Source organism: Blastomyces gilchristii (genome assembly GCF_000003855.2).
Source record: "Blastomyces gilchristii SLH14081 genomic scaffold supercont1.1, whole genome shotgun sequence".
In the NCBI taxonomy this organism is placed as follows: Eukaryota; Fungi; Ascomycota; class Eurotiomycetes; order Onygenales; family Ajellomycetaceae; genus Blastomyces; species Blastomyces gilchristii.
The window spans coordinates 6,057,761-6,081,190 of record NW_003101682.1 but is presented as its reverse complement, the minus strand read 5'-3'; the positions used below and the strand labels follow the sequence as shown (position 1 = coordinate 6,081,190).

General features: G+C 48.1%; 8 protein-coding genes across 10 annotated transcripts; 5 read left to right on the top strand and 3 right to left on the bottom strand.

The window, feature by feature from the left end:
• Positions 1–12: 12 nt before the first annotated feature.
• Positions 13–6,320, top strand: BDBG_00645 (non-repetitive nucleoporin). Its single transcript, XM_031719982.1, has 5 exons — positions 13–575; positions 640–3,102; positions 3,163–3,251; positions 3,308–3,937; positions 4,007–6,320. The coding sequence occupies exons 1-5, from the start codon at positions 284–286 to the stop codon at positions 4,610–4,612; spliced, it is 4,080 nt and encodes a 1,359-aa protein (XP_031575940.1). The 5' UTR covers positions 13–283; the 3' UTR covers positions 4,613–6,320.
• On the bottom strand, positions 5,697–7,025 carry BDBG_00644 (uncharacterized protein; the record flags this gene model as incomplete). Its single annotated transcript, XM_031719981.1, has 5 exons — positions 5,697–6,169; positions 6,226–6,251; positions 6,308–6,341; positions 6,519–6,705; positions 6,981–7,025. 5 exons carry the CDS (start codon positions 7,023–7,025, stop codon positions 5,697–5,699), a joined length of 765 nt encoding a protein of 254 aa, XP_031575939.1.
• A 930-nt stretch (positions 7,026–7,955) lies between these two features.
• BDBG_00643 (amino-acid acetyltransferase, mitochondrial) lies at positions 7,956–10,312 on the top strand (the record flags this gene model as incomplete). Its single annotated transcript, XM_002629351.2, has 3 exons — positions 7,956–8,012; positions 8,090–8,275; positions 8,345–10,312. 3 exons carry the CDS (start codon positions 7,956–7,958, stop codon positions 10,310–10,312), a joined length of 2,211 nt encoding a protein of 736 aa, XP_002629397.1.
• A 302-nt stretch (positions 10,313–10,614) lies between these two features.
• Positions 10,615–12,977, top strand: BDBG_00642 (protein arv1). Its single transcript, XM_002629350.2, has 3 exons — positions 10,615–10,925; positions 10,997–11,050; positions 11,141–12,977. The coding sequence occupies exons 1-3, from the start codon at positions 10,737–10,739 to the stop codon at positions 12,122–12,124; spliced, it is 1,227 nt and encodes a 408-aa protein (XP_002629396.1). The 5' UTR covers positions 10,615–10,736; the 3' UTR covers positions 12,125–12,977.
• A 799-nt stretch (positions 12,978–13,776) lies between these two features.
• BDBG_00640 lies at positions 13,777–15,711 on the top strand. 2 transcript variants are annotated; one of them, XM_031719980.1, is made up of 3 exons: positions 13,905–14,083; positions 14,246–14,572; positions 14,696–15,687. In XM_031719980.1, the coding sequence occupies exons 2-3, from the start codon at positions 14,568–14,570 to the stop codon at positions 14,997–14,999; spliced, it is 309 nt and encodes a 102-aa protein (XP_031575937.1). In that variant the 5' UTR covers positions 13,905–14,083; positions 14,246–14,567; the 3' UTR covers positions 15,000–15,687. The 2 variants fall into 2 exon arrangements, with proteins under 2 accessions (XP_031575938.1, XP_031575937.1); XM_031719979.1 differs by adding an exon at positions 13,777–13,835 and having other exon boundaries at positions 13,917–15,711.
• Positions 15,324–20,101, bottom strand: BDBG_00638. Of its 2 annotated transcripts, XM_002629346.2 has the most exons (7): positions 19,872–20,101; positions 19,641–19,713; positions 19,478–19,560; positions 18,806–19,370; positions 18,573–18,704; positions 16,708–18,418; positions 15,324–16,649 (listed from the first exon to the last, which is right to left on the bottom strand). In XM_002629346.2, exons 1-6 carry the CDS (start codon positions 19,904–19,906, stop codon positions 18,386–18,388), a joined length of 921 nt encoding a protein of 306 aa, XP_002629392.1. In that variant the 5' UTR covers positions 19,907–20,101; the 3' UTR covers positions 15,324–16,649; positions 16,708–18,385. The 2 variants fall into 2 exon arrangements, with proteins under 2 accessions (XP_002629392.1, XP_031575936.1); XM_031719978.1 differs by lacking the exon at positions 15,324–16,649 and having other exon boundaries at positions 17,310–18,456; positions 19,872–20,037.
• On the top strand, positions 16,053–17,208 carry BDBG_00639 (uncharacterized protein; the record flags this gene model as incomplete). Its single annotated transcript, XM_002629347.2, has 2 exons — positions 16,053–16,155; positions 16,222–17,208. The coding sequence occupies exons 1-2, from the start codon at positions 16,078–16,080 to the stop codon at positions 17,206–17,208; spliced, it is 1,065 nt and encodes a 354-aa protein (XP_002629393.2). The 5' UTR covers positions 16,053–16,077.
• Positions 20,102–20,111: 10 nt separating the features above from the next.
• On the bottom strand, positions 20,112–23,135 carry BDBG_00637 (uncharacterized protein). The gene is made up of 4 exons (XM_002629345.2): positions 21,306–23,135; positions 21,138–21,225; positions 20,647–21,045; positions 20,112–20,557 (listed from the first exon to the last, which is right to left on the bottom strand). Exons 1-4 carry the CDS (start codon positions 22,041–22,043, stop codon positions 20,511–20,513), a joined length of 1,272 nt encoding a protein of 423 aa, XP_002629391.1. The 5' UTR covers positions 22,044–23,135; the 3' UTR covers positions 20,112–20,510.
• Between the last annotated feature and the right edge of the window lie 295 nt (positions 23,136–23,430).

Below are 23,430 nucleotides of genomic sequence, written 5' to 3'. Positions count from 1 at the left end.
CATATTTAAATATTTAAGTCGCGGATGGCTGGCTGCTGGTCCGTGCACCCGCTGCCTCTTTTTTTGTTTTGACGAAGCTTCGGCGAAGGCTGGCTTGTGTTCTCTCCACGCTGCTCTCTCTACACGTCTCCCCCGAGGTGGCCAGCATTGGTCTATCTAAATATCTTACTTTATTGCTGCCGTTATTCTGCCCTATCCGCGGTGCCGCATCCACGGGTGCGCGACTTTTCACCAGAGCAGGGCGTGCGTTTACCAGCTTCATGCGCCCACGCATGTTGAAACGATGACCTTTCAACCCCTTACTCCTCAAAGACCTCTACCAGGCTCCTATTTTCAGACCCCAGCTCCGCCTAATTTTAATGGACCTCTTTTTCAGTCCTCTACCTTGTCTGGTGCCGGAGGCCAACCTGCGACTGCCGCCGCACCTCCGCCCCAGCCCCTTCGTGCAAGACTCCCCGTGATGGCGGTCAAGAGCAGAGCGGAAACCCTGAACCCACGACAACGAGCGGCGCGGACCATAGATGAGGCTTTGGCGCAGGAGTCACGATACCCAGATCTAGACAGCTATTTATCCCGTATGTATAGGCAAAAACTCCTAATGACATGGTTTAGAAGTCTAATCTTAGAGGATGTATATAGAGGGTTTTTCTTCCGATTATGATATTCCCACGTCGGCGTCCTGGGCGCCGTTTCAAAAAGTTAAGATGTACAATATACCGGACCAAATATTCGATCAATACAATCGAGCACAGGTAGCGACAAGCATGGGGCTTTTTGCGGAGCTGAACCATGCGTGGGTTACGATTGACAATGCCCTATATCTCTGGGATTACACCCATCCAAACCCGCAGTTGGTGGGATTTGAGAGCCAGCCAAATAGCATCAACGCGGTCAAGCTAGCCCACCCTCGCGCAGGTGTCTTCCTCCCGTCAATCTCACACATCCTTGTTCTTTCTACCACTGCGGAGATGTTGTTATTGGGCTTGGGATGTGAGACGTCTGCTTCAGGAACAAAGACAGTGACACTCTATCAAACTGGAATGGCAACGTCGATTCGAGGGTTGGACATCAATGTTATTGCATCATCAAACTCTACTGGAAGGATATTTTTTGCGGGGTCGGCTGACAACGACGTTTATGAGCTCATGTATCAACAGGAAGAGAGGTGGTTCCAGGGCCGCTGCGGGAAAGTGAACCATACGAGCAAGAGTTTTGCTGCCTTCACCCCGTCAATTATTCTCAGCCATAAACCGATGGAGTTTGTTGAGCAAATGGTAGTTGATGATAGCCGAAACCTGTTATACACGCTTTCTTCGAACTCGACAATCCGTGTATTTCACCTGAAGCCCGATGGAACTATCAATCTTACCATTACAAAACATGCTATCGATATCTACTCGAACATTGGACATATTATTAGCTCCAACGAAACACTCAACCCCAGGATCAAAATAGTCTCTATCAGCCCTATCCCAGCTGCGGAGGCTTCTAGGTATCATCTGATGGCAGTAACCGCTACTGGCTATAGAATATATCTTAGCGCTACAGGGTCATATAGCTGGTCTGCAACTCCAACTGCGACCAATGCTCCGACCAGCATGCAAGCTCATCATGTGAAGACACCGCCTTCTGACATCACTGCAAGCCAATTACCTCAAGGGCCTCCTGTTGCTGGATCGCCATATCAGGCCTCATTCGGAGCCAAACTCGCCATCCACTCGCTTGACCCTACTAGATCCGCCCGACGATTCCCCCCTGGCTACTTTTTCTGTTTTACGTCAAAAGACCCCACGAATAGAGCAGACACCCTTTTTATCTCAACTCCCGACTCTGGCCGCCTTGCGCGACCACAAGAGAGCGCACTCCCGATTAAACCTGGCGAAACCGCGATGTGGCTAACCCTTGGCAGTCGAGCAGAAGACATTGGGCTATGCACACCAGAATTCGCTACGCAGCCGCAAGGAGGTTTTGGAAATGAGCTCGCCGTTCAATTCGACAAGCCTACAGCGGAAATTGCGGTGTTGACCAATACTGGAGTTCACGTTATTCGCAGGCGGCGAATAGTAGATGTCTTTGCTTCGCTAATACGGAACGCTGGTGGAGAAGAGGGACTGGAGAGTCAGGTAAAAACACTGATACGACTGTACGGCCGCAGTGAGACGCTGGCGACCGCTTTAGCTGTTGCCTGTGGTCAGGGAGTGGAACTGTCTGCAGATTCTCGTCTTTCGAAGATAAATGACCCCGACGTCCTTGAATTTGCGCGAAAGGTGTTTATTGAGTTTGGGGGAAAGCCGACCTTTAATGAGAATGCAGTTGCCGACAATTCCACTCCCGCGATTGACGCTGTCATCCCCTCGCCGCGCCATGCTGGTATTGCTCTCTATACCTCACGTCTCTTGAGGTCCATATGGAAAACAGTAATTGCCACGCAAAATCGGACCCCGGCGGGAGGTGTCACCATTTCTCCATCCATCGATACTTCAAAATTGCATTCGATTCAGAGAGATTTGTCTGCCCTTCAGGACTTCTTCCGGACAAATAAGTCCTTCATCGAGGGATTGAGTGGACCGGAAGCTCTCTCACGAGTTGTTACTAAACAGGACGAGATTGCGCTGCAAGGCGAGCATCGTGCTTTGCATGCTATGGTTCAACTTGTTTCTGATACAATCGAAGGTATTTCATTTGTTCTGGTCCTGTTCGATGAGCGGGTTGACGAGATCATCGCTTTATTACCTGAGGAAACGAAGCAGCGCTTTTTAACTCTCACATTTGAAGAGTTATTCAGTAGCAACAAGGGCCATGAAGTTGCGAAAGAGCTTGTTAAGTCTATCGTGAATCGGAATATTGCTAAGGGCTCCAACGTTGAGACGGTTGCGGAAGCTCTGCGGCGAAGATGTGGCACTTTCTGCAGCGCAGAAGATGTCGTTATTTTCAAAGCTCAGGAGCAACTAAAAAGAGCGGCTGAAGCCGGGGGAAACTCTGAATTGGGCCGCAATTTACTTAATGAGAGTTTAATCCTCTTCCGCCAAGTCTCCGAGAATCTGTCCATGGACTACCTCCAGTCTGCGGTGGAGCAATATATCCAGAACCAATTCTTTGCCGGTATGTATCATTGACCGGCCTTTTACTAAAGGATCGAAGATCTGATTTAAGTTTTTGTAGGTGCAATACAACTGTGCCTTAGCGTTGCGGCCCATTCTGACAAGGCAAATCGTGCGCTTTCTTGGATTATGGATGGTCGCCCACCAGAGGTATTTCCCCAATACTGTTCGTAAGTTTGCTTTTGTCTAACGTTGATGTGACATAGGATCCCCGGCAGGCTAGTTACGAAGTGCGCCAACAGTGCTATGACCTAATATACAGAATTATTCTCGCAGTCGACGAACTTTCGGGTCAAGATCCCGGTTTCGTGGATGGGCAGTACACTGCTGTGGCACGAAGAAAAAATGAAGCTTATGATGTGATCTCAAAATGCGAGGATGAGGTGTTCCTCACTAGTTTGTATGATTGGTACTTGGAGCGAGGTTGGAGCGAACGACTTCTTGAAGTCCAGACTCCTTTCGTCGTGACCTATCTTCAAAGAAAGTCAACTGAAGACATATCACATGCGGATCTACTATGGAGGTATTATGGACAGTCAAATCGATTTTACGATGCTGCATCCGTTCAACTACAGCTTGCCCAGAGCTCATTCTCACTCCCACTAAGTCGGCGGATTGAGTATCTCGGCCAAGCTAGGGCAAATGCATCAGTTTTTACGCCGAATGTGTCACGGGCGTCGAGGCAAAGGCTGCATCAAGAGATTTCGACGTTGATTGATGTGGCCAATGTGCAAGATGACCTTCTACAGAGGCTCAAGGAGGAGACTAGGATTGAACCTGATCGTAAAGCTACCGTCCTGCAGGAGGTGAACGGCGAGATCATGGAACTCAATAAGGTATGGTTGAACTCACCAAACACTGGTTCTAACAATTGTGAAGTTGCTAACACATATCGCACATTCCAGCTTTATAACATGTATGCTGATCCCGGCGGTTACTACGATATCTGTCTACAAATCATGCATCTCGCCAACTACCGCAATGCTTCTGACATCAAGGCATGCTGGCATAACCTAATCCAAGAAGTCCACGAGGAGGCTTCAGCAAAAGGCGCACCCCTCCCCTACGAGGCCGTCATTGAAAAGATCCGAGGTCTTTCCGGCCGCCTCAGGATGTCAGACACTACCTTCCCAGTCCACCTGCTACTACCAATGCTCGAGCGCTACGTACTCGAACAGCAGCTTGGCGTTGGCCCAGACAGCTGGATCGTAGACCTCTTTCTCGATCTGCAAGTTTCCCACGAACTCATCTACACTGTTCTCGAATCGCTCTTCTACAATGACGAAGTGCCTTTCCATGGAAAGAATAGACGGTATATCGGACGCGATCTGCTATACCTGATTGCCCGCTGGTTCCAGGAATCATTGCGCGTCGGAACGGGCGCGTTTGGCAGCGATGCCTTTGCTACCCGCGTATCGGAAATGTTACTGCTGTTGCAGCAGAGCGGTTTGGATGACGAGTCGATTCAGGTATGTCGCGATTTGCGGGCTAAGATTGAGCGATCTTTGTAGTGGCCATGCCCCTGGGCGGATGGCATACGATTCCGTATCGCGGAGGTGTGGCACGCCGACTACGTGCAGTATATAATCACAGAGGTGGAAAGCGAGGTTCCAACGTTTAAAGCGGGTTGTATCATGATGGTGTCTGATGTATAGCATTTTCGATACCTGATCGGAGATTTGTCAGTATCAGCGGCGTTAATAACAATCTAAAATTTTACTGCTGTTTTTATCCTTTGATCATTTACACCTTTATGTAGTTAACTTTGGTTCTCTCATCTTGGTTGTTAATTTTCTTCCCCCTATTTCGCTTCCAGTGCCTTTCAAATGTCCTTTATCTCATATTGTTCCTTATTTTTTTACTCCTTCTCGCCCCACATCAATTCGTGGCGTTAACTTTCCCCTCCCTGATTTATTTGTTTCTCTTTTTTTTCCCGTTTCGTTTATATCTTGAACAAAGTAGATACAAGCGAATGATAGAGCTTTGGGGGGAAAGGCAGGAAAAGGGAGGATCTACAAAAGAAAATGACGCAAGGAAATGAAACGAATCAATTAAATAATATCTGTCGGGTCGAAGTAATGGAGCTGGTACGGTCATATCATGGTGCAGCAAAAAATGCCAATAAATCCCTCCCGCACCCGTATATGCGCCGGTAACTCCCCATTTCCGTAATACAATATATACATCCTTGCCATCTCTAGTGTGTTGTAATTGTTTGGGGTTGGCTTTGTTTTGCGTTGCACGGTTGTAGCGACCATCACGTTCATCAATGGGTCACGGTTATTCACAAACAGCTCAGTTTTTGGAAGCTGTTCAGCAGTTGAAGAGTGAATGGTGGAAGCTGACGAGCAACTGTTCGAAGATATAACCCCCCAGGGCAGCCAGCTGCTTGGCTATATCGGAGTGATTGGAACTTTTCGGCACAGGAGACAGCGATCGTTGTTCTGTTGATCTCTTTTGATATTGCGATACCACTCAGGCGGCCAAGCCACGGTCGGATACTACTTCCGTTTACACCCATCAACATGTAACAGTACAATGCCGATGAACTGTGAATATTAAGGCACAAGTACATGTTCATCACCGCCGCGCAGTCTACCCCTGCGGGTGAATCAGCGTGGGGTCGTCGTCCGGCTTCTTTGTGGCTCTCGATGTCGAAAACTCGACGACTTTGTGTATCTTTCCTGTCGGGATCATTTCCAAATCCTTCGCGATCCCCTCACTGGTATTTATCGGCCGGTCACCCTCGCCGCCCTTTGATGCCCATATAACTTCCTCAGACGATAACCGGCCCATTATGACGTCAGCCCTTAACATAGAGGAACTAATCTTTCTGTGGCCGGAGGAATTTTGTAGGTGATTCTGATGAATTTTCCGTTTTGGTCCGGTGCCAATGGAGCACATGAAATTCTCATCACCGGTTCCGTTGATACGTCTTCGGGGAGATGGCGAAGGTGGATTGTCGGATTTGGAGTGGAAAAGGATCTTGTCTTTCACCAGCAGTGGCTTGAGCGTCACAGCAGATACGGCTATGATGCTGACCCCTACCTCGACAGCGCACCAGATCACTAATTTGGAGTTAGTAAAAATTGAGGTTACCGCATCATACCCATTGTGGACATACGCGAGTCTATCGTGGGAACACTCGCTCTATAGTGATTCGTTAGAATATCGAGCATATTCTAGGTATATAGTCAGAAGCTTACATTGCTCCAAAACCAGTAGCAAGCTGGCGAATACCTTAGCGCGGTGGCTCAAATTTAATTTCCGTAACATCGAAGCAGCGACAATTGTAAGCGTTATATCACCCAGACAAATAATTGAACTGTGTGCGTAGCTTCCGGAAATGACTGTGCGATATTGCCGGCATGTTCCTTCGTTAGGTGGTCTTAGGAGCTGCTCCCACAAAAAGCTGACCGGCAAGCGAGTGAGCAGGCTGGAGAACCAGTAGAAAGTTGTGAAGATGGTTGTAATCGCACCGACCGCATATTATCGTGTAGATATAAGCTCGTCCGATGACAACTACTCGTAATAAGAATAAACAAAACGAGATTTTCACGAGCCCTGAAGCCATGATATAAAAAAGATTGGCAATAAAGAAACTCTATATCAAATGTTAACGATGTCATCTCATGAATGCTGTGCCGTCTTGAGGTTCGTATATCGGATCTTGAATGCATTTCTGACTGATTCTATCTCCGTTGTGTTTGCCTAGCCCTGGGTCGTTGAATGAGCGAGCCAACAAACGCGGAGAACGCCAACTGAGGAATCACGGGTGGATAATTAGCTATGCACACAAGAGCGACAAAGCTATGCTTCCGTAGATGGACGTAGTATATATATGTATCGGATCGGTGCTAGGGATGCAGTCCAACTTACCATAGGTAAGACCGCGATGAAGTCGTTAGCAACCCAACGGGTCATGGTTAGCCGCACCGCACGTAGTAGCGGAATCCGATGACTAACTATCCATGACAGGGTCACGAAAGGAGCTACAGTGATACTGATGGGCTGAATTTTGTCCTCCATATCTATCACGCCCGCAGAAAGAAGCAAATAGGCTAGAGGAAACCGGTGCTGCGGCGAGTAAAAAAGAAAAAAAAAAGAAAAAGAAAGAAAAAGAAAACAGGATGATAAACCAAAAATAGTTGATCCTCTCTATTCTGGGGTAAATAATGATCAAGGGTGTCAGTCCGCTCTTATGCCTTACCCGCCTCGTGGAATTCTGTGGGGCGCTATATCAAGCCCTCAGACCCCTTGATTCCTGATACACGTCCTGATGGTGCAAACGCGGAAGGCTATTTGATGAGTCTTCATTTCTGTTGGGTGATTCGACGAACCTGATGATATGGGCAATGAATGATATAAACCTGGGAAATAGTTAGCTAGCAAAGCTTAATAGTCCCTAGCAGAAAAAGAGAGATAGTATAATAATGCCTGTTTACTCCGTACTGTTTATACTAATCATGGACGACGGTCCGAGAATGTCCCATTTTGGCGCCGGCGCTAGAATACTCAGAGCCAATCTCGTGCGCCCCTGTAATCTTATCTGATCCATAAGATAATCTCGGCGCCTATCGCCTATCCCGATTCGGCGGTGGCAAAGGGCCCGGAGCAACGGTGGAAATAACAAACTTCGCAGATTGCTGCTCCATTACTCAAACCTTGCGTCACCAAACTGACTCAGACAACAGAGTTTCCCCCACTGTGCCCGGGGCCCTTTTATATTTCCCGCTCCCTTTTCACGGCGAGGATGGCCCAGCTTACATTGAGCTTCCTAGACCGATGACCTGAGTGGGCGGTGGCTCAACCATTCTGCTTGCTTATACCATCCGCGCCCACAAATCATGCACCATGAGCCGAGCGGCAGCGTTGGATTGGCCTCGAGGGTCACGATTTCTCCTCCACAAGGTACGTGTACGTGGGCCACCTATACTTTTCTAATGCCAATTCTGATGCTAATATCACCGTTGTTTTCACGCCCACAGTATGAGCGAATCGGCATCCCTACCTGCCCCTGCTATCCTCCTATAAAAAAACCATGTTTCTCGGCCCCGCAAGGACGTTTCTCGTCCACATCCTCGGTCCAGCGGCAGAATGGTGTTACGTCCCTAGAACCAAATGAATATCAGAAACAGCTGGGCCGCACCGCGAAGGAGAAGCTAGCGGATAAAGTATGCATTGTTATTGCCATTGTCCACGCGGAAAAATGATCGATTGATCTAATTTTTTTCTTGGGGCAGGATTTCTTTTTCAGTCTGCTAAGCTCTGCATCGACGAAACGAGAAGCTAAATCGTATCTCTCCCGCTTCAAAGTTGAAAAACCAGCGCCTGCGAAACGCCTACCAGAAAAGCGAGGTGTGGACTATGTCTCTACCAATTTTGTTCAGTCAGGGGTGAATTTAGGGGGGGGGATGTTTGGTATGGCAAGAGCGGTGGATAATCATCCGGTATTTCGACAGGAAGCTACACCGGAATTATCACCGCCAATGGCAGCGGCGTCAGAGGAACGGCTACACATCGCTCTGGTTAAAATTCGTGAGCCCCAATTCCTAAACGACCAAACGCTTGGAGAGGTTGGGCGGACATTGTCACAACTTTCCTTACTTGGAATGGGCTGCTGCGTCGTAATTGACCCCGGCTTACCCCAAAGTGACCCATCCTGGAGGAGCCGGTCAATTGAACAGGCCGATCGTATGCTAGCGGCTATTGACGCAAATAATGACTTAGACTCTCGACGACTAGACGATGTGATACGCGTAGCGTCTTGTTCTAAACATGTGCTTTCAGTACCGTCTAGGGAGTTGATTCTTTCTCCTCTGCGTCGGGGCAGAATTGTAGTGATTCCGCCTATTGGCTACACGGAAAATACGCTTCGAGCGGGACCTGTTCTTGCAGATGACGTTGTATTGGCATTAACCAAGGAATTTACGGGATTGAGTGTCAAAGCACGCCCCGATGACAACCCTCATGAACTGGCTCGGAGGATTTCTCAGCTCCAAGAAGAAGTCTCCGTCGATAGGCTTATTATTTTGGATCCTGCTGGAGGTATCCCGTCCCTCAAAAGACCTTCGAAATCGCACGTTTTCGTGAACTTGGAGCAGGAATTTGAGGAGATTAGAGACGAGCTACAAGAAGGAATGCTAGCGGACGATTCCCTAGCTCCAGATGATAAAAATGGAAGACAGCAGCAAGTATCGTCGCTGGCGAGATCTAATCCATTTTCAACATTTGTAGAGAGGGAAGTTGTGTCTTTACCTCGTGGGCAAGAGGCTACCGTCAGTGATCGATCTAATATTCGCACTGCTGACCTTGAGACGCATCTCGACAATTTAAAACTTCTACATAGCGCGCTTACATACCTCCCGCCATCATCGTCCGGCATTATCACAACCCCCCAAGATGCAGCGAACTCAGCAAGCTCATCCCGAGACCCATCACAGTTATCAACAGTTGCGACCCGACGGCAGCGGAACCCCTTGATCCACAACCTGCTGACAGATAAGCCCAGCCACTCCGCTTCTCTTCCAGCTGGAAGGTTAGGCGCCAATAACGGTTCTTCACCCTACCATACCATCCCCGTAACGCATTCGACGTTTGTTAAAAAGGGGATGCCCTTGACAATGTTTCCCGACCCACGAGTGCACATCTGGAAACCTCCAATAAACGGGGAATCCCAGATGACACTTAATGATCCGCATATTGATCTACCCCGCCTCGTCCAACTAATCGAGGATTCTTTCAATAGAAAGCTTGATGTCCAGCACTACCTCAACCGCGTCAGTGATCGTTTGGCTGGTCTCATTATTGCAGGCGAGTACGAGGGCGGAGCTGTTTTAACCTGGGAACTCCCGCCAGGTGTACCCAACGACGGAAGCGAGGAGAGTCGATCACGAATGGTTCCCTATCTTGATAAATTCGCCGTTCTCAAACGGAGTCAGGGGGCGGGCGGTGTGGCGGACATTGTATTTAACGCAATGGTTCGAACATGCTTGCCCAAGGGCGTGTGCTGGCGGAGCCGTCGTGATAATCCAGTGAATAAGTGGTATTTCGAGCGGGCTAAGGGGACGTGGAAACTTCCCGGGTCGAATTGGACCATGTTCTGGACGACTGATGGTGTGCCGGAGAACGATAGGATATTTCGGGATTATGAGGGTATTTGTCGGGGGATTGAGCCTAGCTGGGCTGACAATAAGCATGTGGTCGAGTAAATACATTTATATATTCTTTTCCGCATGCCTTTATTTTTGAATCGTCGTGATTATAGATGAAAATTTAGCTATATACCCTTCTGTACTCTATATTCGGGATAATGGTTAGCAGTGGATTATATATCATTCCGAATATTATCTCCATAGCAGCATCCCCTGGATTGCTCTTTTAGGGGCATATATATATATTATTGGTTTGATCATAGCAAAACCAGAATGAAGATGTCAGAATTCCCGCCAACAGCAAATTGCCTTTTCGGGCAAGCCTGGATCTCCCCCAGTGCACGGACCAACCGCATCCTTTGCATACAAAGTCGTAGCCGCAAACAATCTCAACAACTGCAATATTATCTGGGAACAACTAGAGCAGCACTGAACGAAGAGACTGGACTTGTCTCCGCGAATATGAGACACAGCCTCCACCATGCCAATATGTATCGAATGCTGCTGCCCCGTCTCACATCTCTACACTTCCTACAGCAAGGCCGATGACCGCTCACTTGGCAAAGGCGTGCGATTGACCCAATGCCCGCGCTGCAAACGGTTTGCAGACAAGTATGTCGAGCACGATTTTGTAGTGCTCTTCATTGACCTGGTCTTGATAAAACCTCAGGTAAATATATCCCTGGTGTACGATATTTGCGCTGTTGCGATACTGGGCTAAATTTACTTTCGATTCGCTAGGTGTATCGCCATCTGCTCTTCAACCGCCTAGGGAGATCCGACAACAAGTTCGATGTATGCCACACTCTATCCCTTCCTCTCCCACAGTTTACCTCGTTTCGCATTCTTTTTCTCTGTTGAATGGATAATAATATTCTCCTCTAGCGCTCTATTATACGCCTAGGAACGTTAATATTGCTCTTTGATGTCTATCTATCCTGGGCACGAGTCGAGAAGTCCGACGCCCTCTCCGCATCTCCCCTCTCCACAGCTCCCATCATCGTCCAGTATATATTCTTCCTTACGCTGAACACCCTCGCAACGATTGCGCATCATGTTACTGTTCGTCTCCTTGCTTCGTTTCTCGTCCCACGTCCACAGCCCATCACCACTACCCTCAATGACGCCAATAATGGGGATGTAATTCCACCCAGTCCTTCTGTTACCTCTGCGCCTTCGCAATCTCAACCTCAGAACCAAGTACCCACTGCCAACGCGGCATCTAATAATGGAGCTGTTCATCCCCCTCCATCCTCCAATCAACCTAATCATAACTCCACAAATAACCTCCCTACGCCACCACCTCCCATCCGCCGAATGTCTGCATCACCTCTACAGATCGATCCCATGCCCCCTCCTTGCCCCGCTAGTCCAAATTCCATAAGCACTGCGCTTCTCGTCAGCAGCTGTACAAAGCTTTTCCCAATCCTGCTCGTGATCTGGAGCCCGGAAACACATGACGCCAACGGTAACGTTGCCAGTACCACACCAGCTTCCGCGTTGGGCACAGCGACAAGAATGCTAGCGAACTTATTGGCATCCACAGTCACGAAGTACATCTCACCTTCCTCATCCTCTATATCTACTGTACCGCAACAGCAGCAGCAGCTCCAACTCACATCCTCGCCCTCTCCCTCATCAATATCAGCGCCTACATCTACGTCATCATCCCTCTCCACTTCTATCCTCGACCCGCTCCTCTCGCTCGTTCTGTCTATAACAAACACCCACCTCGTCCTATTGAATAATACCGAGGCACTTTTCATACTGCTTGATTGCGGATATATACGGGCAGCTATCCTAGCGCTTAGTGGTCAGTTAGCGAGATGGCTTGTTGAAAAGACGCTGTTGGGAGCTGTGGGGTTGTGATTGACATGCACACTGAAAACAAGGGAAGGGAACGGAGGTTAACCTGACTATATATTTACGGTCGAATTAATTTTAATATATGTATTTACCGGGTGGTTGGTTATATGTATAGTTGGGATTAGCACTGGGAGTTTCGGATTTGGCTTTTTTCTCTGTTTGTTATCCGTCTTTGATGGACAACTATCTTTTCGCTACTATTTACTTCTGTAGTTACCTACTCTTCTTAGCGAATGCATCCAGGCCTCGTCTTTAGGCAAATACTTAATGTTTGCATTATTTCAAACGATAAACACGGTTTATCTTTAGCATTCCGATCCTCTGATACGAAATATAATCATTCGTCTCGGGCATGCAGTAATATACAATGCACGCCAATAACCAAACAATGAAAAGGGCCTCGGATAACCAGCCGGAAAAATAAAATAAAAATAAAGCTAAGGAATAGATTCACATAGTAAAAGCCCAGCGAATCTCGACAGCAAAAAGGTATAAAATAATCAACAAGGAATCCACAGTCACTACAATCTGCATTCTTTTCCCTCCCTCCCTCAGTGCGGTATCCTATCAGGCCGCATGTCACTTCTCTTCGGCGCGATTAATGGATGTAATTGTGCGAGGAACGTTATTGCTATATGCAAGAGGCATAGTTAGATTGTCTGTTTCCATTACAAATCGGACGAATGGCGAGTATAGCTTTTAACAGTAAGAATTTGATGGATGGATGATGTATTTACGTACCCCACATTAGATAGCAGGCTGTAAATGCGAGTATTAACGAGCTGCGCCATACCCTGTGATAAATGTTAGTGGTTTTTCTTTACTGATAAGAATGCTTGTCTGATATGGTGCTGAAGCGGTGGGTGGATATGGGGTGGAATATGTGATCTCTTCGCTGGTAATGTCGGGGTAGTCTCGTTTGATCTACTTCAACGGACGTGCGCGTGGTTTGGGGGTTGACTCTGAGCTTCTTAGAAACCTTGATGTCGTGCCTGAGAAACCAACATTCCCATGCATTTGACGGTATTCGAAGAGACTCGCTCGACAATCCATTCTTTCCCGAAAATGCCCAAACAAATCACACATGTCCCACGCTTTATCCAATGCTATCTTCTTCCCTCCCCACCAGACGTTCAAATCCCATCGGAGTAAATCGAAAAGAGAAATAAGGCGGTAGCGGGAGGGGAAGTATGCACTAACGTTCTATCCTCTCCCTTCGGACTGAATACCCAAGCCAGCAGGTTCGCGATGACCACAAAGACGAGTCCGATAATTATGCTCCAACTATATCATTGCAAACATTGCCCGGTGCTCAGCGGAGAGCGCCGGTGGGTGTTGTTGGTTAGCCTGATGACGGAGAAGCAAGCTGAAACGCGGAGCGTAGTGGCATACCCGTTCGCCATGCTTTACATGTGAGTGTGTAGTAAATAACTATCGGATCTTCATATATTTACAACTGCAGAGGTTCAGCAGCTGTGGGCGGAGTTGGGAGGTAGGTGGGAAGTACGGCGTTGACGGAGGAATCGGAGCACGGACGAGTAGCAGGACAGGGGCCCAGGAGGGGCAGAAGATTACAGTGGGACTATTTGATGGGATGGTGGAACTGAACACGGCGCCGCTGAAGCTGTTATGTTATATGCGCTGCGTGAGATGGACGTGAAGCTGGAGCTCGGAGGCCGTGATGTTATCGGGGCAGGATGGGTGGATTACATAAGTAAATATTTAACTCCAACCCGTCTTCCTAGAAACCATCAAAGATATTTTGCTAACTTCTAGGCAACATACGCACAAGTAGATGTGGAAGATTCGTTTATGTGGTCTTCCAACATGTTTTACTTTATTGCTAAGATTTCATCTCGCCGGTACGATGGTTCAAATCTACGGAGACTTCCGTTCAAACCCCTTCCATGACCGTTATCTAGCTCATCATATCCCGTCATGAATTGAATGCTGTGCTGTACTGTACTGTGCCTCCACTCTTTTCGGCCAACGGTTCCGCTATGTCCTCATTCCTATGACACATATATTGCAAGGGGACAGACAAGACGTAGGAGACGTGCGGCTATTGCAAAAATGGATCTCAACACGTCCTATGGAGCTGGTTTAACTTACGAATCTGTCTAGCTTCGCCGAGAGTTTATGATTCGTTATAGTTTCATCCTGTTCTTGAAAGATCCGTCTCCGCGCCCTATGCCGGGATTGCTTTGGATGGGTTCGATTTTTATACGCTCTTTCAGATTGTGTTCACTACTTTAGCATGGACTTCCCCCTCCAGACCATTATACAGAAGGGCGAGTTTTATCAATGATCAAAACTTGCGTGCGTTTCTCGAAATGAGCTATATACTATTCGAGTTGAATTTCTACAATGTCGAGCCGTATTGCAACTTAATTTTCTTTTCTTTTCTTTCATCATGGAGGAATGAAATGCACTAGTTGAGTACAATATGATGTGTAGTATTTCTCACCCCCAGACAGACCATCTGCTGTCATTATCTAATATTCCAGAGCAGAAAGTTTTCCGAGAGCAAGTCGATCATTAATGACAAGACATGGTTAACGTTCTTTTCTCTAGAAGTCTTCCTGCCGAACCCCGATTCAACACGGAACTACCCTCTGAGCTCACTCAAATACAGCTGTTAGCTGAGGTCCTGACGGGGGTGAAACTCACGAAAGGTTTTTTGAAGCAGAAGAAAGTTGGGCAATTTTGGATTGTTTCTCGGAGGACTTTACGCGTCACTAGCGGAGATAGCAGAAAGCTAGCTAGCATTTCTCCCAGGGAAGAAGCGGAGGATACGATGGCCGTCTCCTACCGGATTCTAACGATGGGTCAGAGACCCCATCGCAGTGGCGAATTTTTTGGCCTCATGCTATCCTGAAGGATAGGTCACATCTGCGAAGCAATGTGAATGGGCATATATCTGCGGTGAACTATCTGGAGATATTAGAGTTATGGGGCGCTTTTCAATGTTTGCGGGAGGATCCCGGATGCGCAGAAGATCTTTACAGCGTATGAACAAGTAAACCCGTTGTGCCCAAGGATTGGCGTCTCTTGTGATCGACAAATCTTATTTCTCAGTGTTTACGAACGTGAGGAATTGATTTTGACATCCCGTGGATGCACATAACAAACCTAAACATCTGGCGGCTAGTCCAGCAGCGCCTTGGTAATGATTCCGACGTTGCACGTCGTTCCTACCCATGGTTCATGCTCACATTTATTCATTGTTGTTACTCTTTGGAAAAGAAAGAAAGGCGCACGAAAAGGGAAAGGGGAAAACTGGGACGACAATCGGACCAAAATATAAAATGTAAGTCAGGATGAGTGCAAAAATATTGGGAAAATCTCCTTGTAGATTGATCTAGGACCACCCTCTGACCTGGCCGAGTGTCCAATTTTTTGATTCTATCTAAGCAGAACGTCATGTAAATCCTTAACTCGTTGAGCCAATAAGCCGATCTGATTGTAAATGTTGGTGTGATTCATATGCAGCAAGCAAGGACTCTCTAATTTCATCCTTTTCACGAACCTTGTTTAAGAAAATAATAACAATAACTCTTGCGCTATATCTATTTAACCAATCGAGACGGTTCAAATTTCATATTTTCAGGTGTGGGAAAGGCATCATAGCATCCAAGATGGTGCCCAATTTTGAGCCATGTTATCTCCCTGTAGGAATTGATGCAGCTCTGCTCCGTTGTGGCTGGTTGCCTTTTTCCCTATTCTGTTCGATCGTCAGTTTCTTATATTCTGGACTGGCAATGTTCTCAGTGGCAGAGGGAAAAAAAGGAGCTCGAGCGCGGAGGGGGTAGGGGTGGGGAATTGAAATAGAATATATATATCGGTCTGTTGCCCTAACCACGATACGAACGGGTCTTTCAGTAAATAGGCAAATCATTCTTTTATTCTTTTGGTACAATAACCCTCTGCAACGATATTAATTATTGTTACTAGACATGCTGGGATATACTCTCGTTTGGCTGGGCGTTGCTCTCTGGGCAGTGTCTGGCTCTGCGATGCTTGTGGATGAGAAGGTGATAACTACTCCCAAATTATTCCGCTTTACCTGCTTCTACAGCTAACATTTTGGGAGTGGAAAGATCCAAGGAGCAGCAGAATTGCACTCCTGGGATCCAAGGGACTCGGTGGACGATACGCCTTCGGATCTGAGGCGTGTAGTTGAAGAGCGCTATCTTTCTCGCATGCCGAAAATGATCACCCCTTTGGCGATAATGAAATACTTCAGGGTAGAGAGGATGGCCAAAAACGAGACAACAGGACCAGGGTTGTACTTCAAGTACTGGGGGCTAGACATCACATATCCCAGAATCATGACGTGCAAGCCTGTGCTCTCTGATGTGATAGGCTTGGAGAAAACAATTGTCTGTGGCAAGGGGCAGGCTTGCAAGATCTCGAGAACCGTGACTTTTCTCGACACCTACACGAACAGCGTGGGATGGAAAATCGGTGGCTCAGTTGGCGCGGATATTGGAGTCGGCGAAGGCTTCACTGTCAAAGTTTCGGGGACCTACGAGAAAAATTATCAGGAAACCTGGGCGAGAGCCGACGGAACAACAACCACATACGAGTTTAGTTTGAAAGAGAACAGCAGCTGTACTCCAAGCATGGTACATGTCGATCTGCTATGCGACATCGAGGAGGCCATCTATAAGTTCGACGCACGGTTTAAAAGCGAAAAGGGTAAAGGGGATTATTTGATACTGGAGAATGACTTAAACAAAGCCGACCGCCTTCAGCACTGCATGATTCTTGATCTGGTCGCCGAGGGAGTGAGAGATGACCCCAAAAATGGCATGCAATGGGCACCATTGTGGCCCAAAGACCACGATAGAGGATTCCTCTTTATGGGATCCGTCACGTCGTTGAATCAATATCGCTTGCTTTCCGACGACCACCAAATTCGGCCGGACGAAATCGTAATCAGGTCAAATCCCCGCAAGGGGAACCCGTACCCGAACAGAGTATTTGTGTGTCCTCCCGATAACCCTCTCCGGAGAACAGGCCTGGCCCGAGTGCCCCTGAAGCAGCTTGACGATAAGCTCCTTGGTGCGGTTGGGTGCGTTTAACTCGAGGAACAGCTGGACGATCGATGTCACCTCGTCTGGGGGATTCTTTATCGGGGTTTCGAATATATCTTGGTATAGTGGTATGTGGCCTCGCGTGTCGGACCCAGACGCAGTCTGCGATTTTTAATGCCATCTCGGGTTGTAATGTCTCTATTATTATAATGAGCCGGGCTGAGAGTAATATGTATCTTGCACAGCGCGGTAAACTGTTAGCTTAAGCTTGGAGATTAATTCAAATGAGGGATATTATGGGAATATTAGATATCCTGTGCAGAATGGTGAGCAACTCTGCGCTCCGAGCATGCGTCACCTTTTAGGAAAGCCGGCCTATGATGCTCATAATAGTCTAGGTATCACCTGTATATAGGACAGCAGGCCACAAACAGCGCGTGTCATCCGCACGGAGTGATAGGAAGGATATTCTTCCGAGAGAACGGGTTCAACGCTTCTCTGTGCTTTTGAGTAGAATTGCCACGTTGGAAGTGGATAGATAGCATAAGGGCGATAACCCCCCCTTACAAGTTGACAGGACGAATTTACAAGAGAGTATATTAATAATGCGCAGATGGGGAGAATAAATAAGTTTCACAGCCATGGTAGCATTACAGGGCACGAGTCAAAAAAAAGAAAAGAGAGCCGAAATCGGCAAGGCGAGTGTTAAAATTGAGGAGAAGCAACATAAGAATAAATAGATGAAACCAAGACAAAGAAATGGGAAAGAGGGAAACAGGAAGCTGGATATACATAGGGGTAGGACACTCACTTATACAACGAAAAAAACAAAAGGAATAAAGGACAAAAAAGGAAAGAAAACAAAAACCGTCTGATACCCCCATAGGTCGACCGGCAACAGCTTGAGAGAAGGAAAATAGTATGAAACGGAAAAGGAACAAGGGAGTAAAGACACAGACACAGATTCCAAAACCGTTAACTCGCTAGGCAGGGGAACCCGTTGAGGTTATGAGAAATTGAGTGGTGTGCGAGGGATTTCCAATTGGAGAGAAATTGAGGCGGATACCCCTTCTTATACAAGTCTGAAAGATTCCTCTGTCGATCGACTATCAAGTTGAAATGTCTAACCTAATATGGAGGAAAGTATGGCTTGAATTTCAAATTGGAAATTTCAGAACGGACGGGAGTGGGAGCTGTTTGAGAGATCCAGCCTTCTTCGGGAGGTTTACGCTCCTTCTCGGCTTTTGCGGTAGCTAGCCTGTTGGTAGGGTTGAAGGGCAATTAGTGGAATGCATTCTGTGACGAAAGTGGGGTAAGCGTTTAATATTATGGGACGAGGGGTGAAATAATAGCGAAGGGGGCTAATTATTTTGATAGCGGTTGAGATGGAACTTTAAAAGCTAATCACGAACCTCTTGTTCGACTTGCAACCCATCAACAACTGGGGCAAGCTCGCTGAGGATCTCGTAAGATCTCTTGTGGTACTCCAGCTGAGCCGCGATCAGATCTGCCAAATTCCGGAGTGGCTCGGGCGTATCCAAAACCTGAAATCTTTCGTCAGTAAAATATACCAACTGGAGATGAAGCACGAAACTATCAAAAGCGCGCGAAGAAAAAAAAAAAAAAAAAAAAAAAAAAGGCTCACATTCTTCATCACGCCAACAGCCTCCTCAGTCTGGCCCACAAACTCATCTTCAGCTTGCTCAATCTCAGCCCGATCTTCCTCGCTGAGGCTGTCCAAATCTCCCTTCGAGACACCCTTCCTAGCCTTAATCGAATCAAGCATCAATCTCGCATTTTCGACGTTCCTGCGGGCCTTGGCGGCGAACATCAGGTTGGTGTTCAACGTGGTGTTCCAGCCGGCCAAGAATCGGCTCTGGATCTGAGCATCCTGGGCAAGCCGTGCCTCACCAACCCGTTCAGCGGCCAGAGCATACTTTTCCAAGCCGATGGCGAGAGGGTCCTCTGAACCACTAGGGTGGGTCTGGCTGATTAACTGCGAACCAGCCAGGGAGGCACGGGCAATGGCATGGCTGAACGTTTTTGGCTGGGGCTTGGCGGATGGAGGCGCCGTGAGAGCCGCCTGGGCTTCGGCGGGGGAGGTAGCATGGGATAGGAGCTGGACTTTCTCGCTGATGGTGCGGCCAAGGTCGTTGAATGACTCTCGAATGTTGGGAGGGTAATCATAAGGCTCATTGGAGTATTGGGAGCTAGAAATTGTACAAAATTAAATATAGTATTAGTTAGATTCTGATCTGAGAAGAGGATAGATATCGTCGAATTGAATAACACCCAGATATGGACTGTATTTACATACGTAACCTGCAGGAGCTTCTGATGGACCAGCTTCAGCGCATCCACACGCTTCTCGAGCTCGATATAATCATCGGGAAGTTGTGTCTAGGAAAGATATCGCGGGTCAACCAACACGGGGGTGTCCAGGCCAATCTGCGCATTGCGGGAGTAAGGAGACGACGTACCTTCTCATCGGCGGTGCCAAGTTGTTCCTTGACATATTGCTGCGTTCTAGCTGCGAAAGGGGTAAACGACGCACTGTGTAAAACGCAGGCAAAGACGCCCATTGGTCAGAAATGAGAATCCTCAAACAACATAAAACGCTCACTGGTTGCGGGAAACGGGTACATATGCATCGCGTGTATTGGAATTGGAACTACAGTGCCTCGCCAAGTCAGGAGAGGGAGAAATGTTACCTGATGTTCTTCCCGAAGGCCTGTACTTTGTCCATGGTTGCGGGAGGGGGATTGGCCTCGGCGACAAGTCAGTATGTAGGATACTTTAAAGAGGAGTATATAGAGACAGGAGGCCCTCCCTTTTGTGCGAGATATTATCTGGCCAATGTTTGATATTATTGATGTGGTTAGTGAAGCTGTGGATGGACGTCAGTTTCAGCTACGACGCCGGGGAAACTATCCGTTTTGGGACACAGCACCGTTGGCCCTAAGTCATGTGGTCCCGCTGCCTGATTGTATTTATTGTAACAGACGGGACTCGAATCATACATCCATGGATAGTACCTAAGTCGCGGGGAATGAATTCGTGTTCATTCACATATATTAAATTTAAAATGGCTATCTATGGGTAATAGCTATGGGGTTGGTTGGTTACATCGATAGAAAACATAAGAATTACATTACGCCAGATCAATAGAACAGGCGAAGGGGAGCATATACACGAGCATGCCGTAGAGACAAGAAGAAATCATGAAGGACAGAGTCTGCACACTCATCTGTAGTTGGTGGGGACATTCCCGTCAGGTTTGGCATAAACAGTACGAGAATGCGGCTGATTCCGATGAGGAGAAGTGGGTGATTGAGCTCGCAATCAACCCTTCATGTCAACGTTGCCATCATCGCTCTGATCAGTCGAGGGCTTGGAGCTAAAACCCACAATATTAGTTTCAAAAACATAAGCGTAAACGGTTTAGAGGAAGGAATGGGGTTAGGAGCAAGTAAGATAAGAATATACCTTTAGGCTCCCGCCGCACATCGAGAGTTTCCTCAACATCCAAAGCTCCCTCCCTCTCAGACCTCAAAGCCCGCCTGTCCCGATCCAATGCCCGGGTTTCCGCTTGCGTATCTCTCCCTAACCGTCGACGATCAGGTACGATGAGCGCGACATCAGCACGGGGCTCAATGACATCCTCAAAAACGACATCTCTGGGTTCAATGATCCGGATAGGCGAGGATCGTCGGCGGCGGTGGTGGCGTACTGGAGCAGGCTCTGGTCGTGAGACGGACGGCCGGCGTGATCGAGACCGTTCAACCACTCTTGTTGCAGGCCGCCTTGAGACTGACCGCCGTCTTTCTATGCTGAGGTTGTCCCGTGGATGGCCAACGGTCAGTGTGTCTGTAATTTCCGTCGTTGCTGTATTAAAGGGATATTGTTAGCTGGAATCCCTGGGAAACAAACTCCCAAAACACGGGGTCACTAAACTATGATGATGGTGCTGCACGTACTGGCTGTCCGCCTAACTTCTCTGCTCCGGGTTACCAAGTCCTCTATATGGGCCTCCTGTAATGCTTGGAAAATGATGTAGGCATCCTCCTAAATATCATATTGCCAGTTAGTATTCTAGTCATTAAATAATCCTGACTTTAGGTGGGTAGCAGAGAATGATTCCTCACCTCTTCCTCATATTGGTAGCCAAGATCAATAATGGCCCGAGGGTGCACTAAACGTTTGGGCATACGGGTTTTGCCTCGACGTGGGGCAGTTGATGGCCGAATCTCCCTCACTTCCACTGGCTGGGGGGAAGGAGGAATGCTCCGCCCGCGGGGTCGCGGAGTTACACTCCTGTCCCGCATTCGGATGCGGTGGTATTCTTCATCCCCATAATACTCCGGCTCCGCAACTCTGATCTCCTCGAAGTCCACCTTTTCATGAGTGGGCGGTGTGCGTCTCCGATGTGGGACAGGAACTGGGGTCACCGGCGGACCATAGTCTTCGCGATCGTATTTGTCATAACCCCGACGAGCAGCCGCGCGGTCAAAAGTATCCAGTGATGATTGGCGACGGAGTAGCTGCGGGCGTACTGGGGGGCTTCGGTCTCGCTCTTCTCTCTCACGGAATGGAATCATGGCGCCTGAAGATGGGACAAGGTGTTCATCGTTGTAGGTTCGACCGGGCCTCCTGGCGGGCGGGCCGAAGCGTTCATGTGCAGCCTGGAGTAACTCGTCGACGTCCCGTCTCCGTCTTTCAGCTGGAGGAGGTCGGTCAACGATCTGTGTTCGTCTCTCTCGAGCCTGGGGCTCCTGTCGTTCCTCGCGCTCTCTAAAAAAGCGGCCAGCATCCCATCTGCCTCCCCCTCCGCCTCCACCAGAGCTGCTGGTGCTGGCGGAGGACGAATCGCCGCGGCGAGACATAAAAGAAAAGTTATTGATGAGCCCGGAGTGGAGACTCGTTATTTGAGTTCTCGGGATGACACAGACGGAAAGCAAATCTGCTACCGTGGAAATTGAGGCGGGGATGAACCAGGGACTGAGATTTGATTTGGTAAGGATGAAGAGGGGACGAAGTTATTTTGGTGCAGAACCTTGGTAAGAATATCGCGGGGTGCTTCAACTCAACGAACAAGGGGGAGGCAAGGCAAGGCAAGCGGTATATAAATTCACAAGCAAGAGGACGGTGCCGGTTCGGTCGTGAGAAGAGTTATTCCTCCAGGATGGAGGTGGACGTAGTCATAGATATTCAACTAAATATTTAGCCGAACAACGACCTGGAAGCACGGGGGTTGCGGGTGAAGCCTAACTAATTACTAGTTATCTCTCGACCAGCGAGGGGGATGAATGACGCTCACAGTGGCAACTTCCGCGCTCAGCTTGCCTGGTCTCGTGCCGCATTATATATTATAGATCTTGTCTATAAAAACAAAATATTGTAAATAACAAACAGATGCGAAACAAACCTGCGATCTTGTTTCATCCAACCTCCCTCAGCGCTGGCTATAATAGTTGCGAGCCAGCCACATCTCCCTTGGCCTGCGCCTATCGAGGCGTCGTCTGTCTCAAACTCTCGATCAACCAAACTTCGTTAACGCCCTGGCTGCCCAACTGCTGCCATTGACGAGAAACTGCTTCTCGTTCATCCGTTTTTATCTGTCTGTGGTCCTATTATTTAAATTTGAGCAGCCAGGGTTAGCTCGTCAGTCAAATATCGCTCTTGTTAGGACCATCGAGGCCCTTGTGTAGATTGCCCTGTTCACACCATTCGGGATAAATTCCTCGCGTCTTCATTAGCCGCCCTCGTTTTGCAGCTACTTTGTCCCTTTCAATGTTTGTTTCTGTCGTTGTACCCCACAGATTCGTCTGCTGTGTGCATGTCTTCTCTGCTGGTCAAGCAAAGAGGGTAATTGTCCGCCAATTAGCCTGGTTGCGCCCGACGGTGACACGACTGATTCGCTGATTGATAGTAAAAAAATGCATCACCGTTTTCTCCGTGCACAACGTCTGATGCTTTGCTTCCCTTTGCCATTTCATAAGTTGATATGTGGTTGGCCTGGAAATATCCAGCATCCGCTTTGGATTTCCTCAGCGCGCCCACAGGTGCATACTGCAGAGTCAATTTGGCTCTCGTTTGCCTCGTCCACAATGAAGGACTGGCTGTTATGAATATGCATAATTGATACCCCATCCAGGCCAGACAGCTGCGACATCTCCATATCCTCGGCGCATCTATTCAGACTTCCTGCAGTAGCCATCATGTTAGCCGGCTCGACGTGGTCATCAATACATACTTTTGAGAAGCACAGCA

Excerpts from the sequence above, each read along its gene's own strand:
- BDBG_00637 (XM_002629345.2), bottom strand. The coding sequence starts at position 22,043 with ATGTCTCGCCGCGGCGATTCGTCCTCCGCCAGCACCAGCAGCTCTGGT. Across the intron at positions 21,226-21,305 it reads GCTACCAATATGAGGAAGAG|GAGGATGCCTACATCATTTT; the intron begins GTGAGGAATCAT and ends TATGATATTTAG. Across the intron at positions 21,046-21,137 it reads AGAAGTTAGGCGGACAGCCA|CAACGACGGAAATTACAGAC; the intron begins GTACGTGCAGCA and ends CCTTTAATACAG.
- BDBG_00645 (XM_031719982.1), top strand. The coding sequence starts at position 284 with ATGACCTTTCAACCCCTTACTCCTCAAAGACCTCTACCAGGCTCCTAT. Across the intron at positions 576-639 it reads TCTAGACAGCTATTTATCCC|AGGGTTTTTCTTCCGATTAT; the intron begins GTATGTATAGGC and ends GGATGTATATAG. Across the intron at positions 3,252-3,307 it reads TGGATGGTCGCCCACCAGAG|GATCCCCGGCAGGCTAGTTA; the intron begins GTATTTCCCCAA and ends GATGTGACATAG.
- BDBG_00638 (XM_002629346.2), bottom strand. The coding sequence starts at position 19,906 with ATGGACAAAGTACAGGCCTTCGGGAAGAACATCAG. Across the intron at positions 19,371-19,477 it reads CAGAAGCTCCTGCAGGTTAC|CTCCCAATACTCCAATGAGC; the intron begins GTATGTAAATAC and ends TACAATTTCTAG. Across the intron at positions 18,419-18,572 it reads GGTTGCAAGTCGAACAAGAG|GCTAGCTACCGCAAAAGCCG; the intron begins GTTCGTGATTAG and ends CCCTACCAACAG.
- BDBG_00642 (XM_002629350.2), top strand. The coding sequence starts at position 10,737 with ATGCCAATATGTATCGAATGCTGCTGCCCCGTCTCACATCTCTACACT. Across the intron at positions 10,926-10,996 it reads TGGTCTTGATAAAACCTCAG|GTGTATCGCCATCTGCTCTT; the intron begins GTAAATATATCC and ends TCGATTCGCTAG. Across the intron at positions 11,051-11,140 it reads GATCCGACAACAAGTTCGAT|CGCTCTATTATACGCCTAGG; the intron begins GTATGCCACACT and ends ATTCTCCTCTAG.
- BDBG_00640 (XM_031719979.1), top strand. The coding sequence starts at position 14,673 with ATGGTTAACGTTCTTTTCTCTAGAAGTCTTCCTGCCGAACCCCGATTC.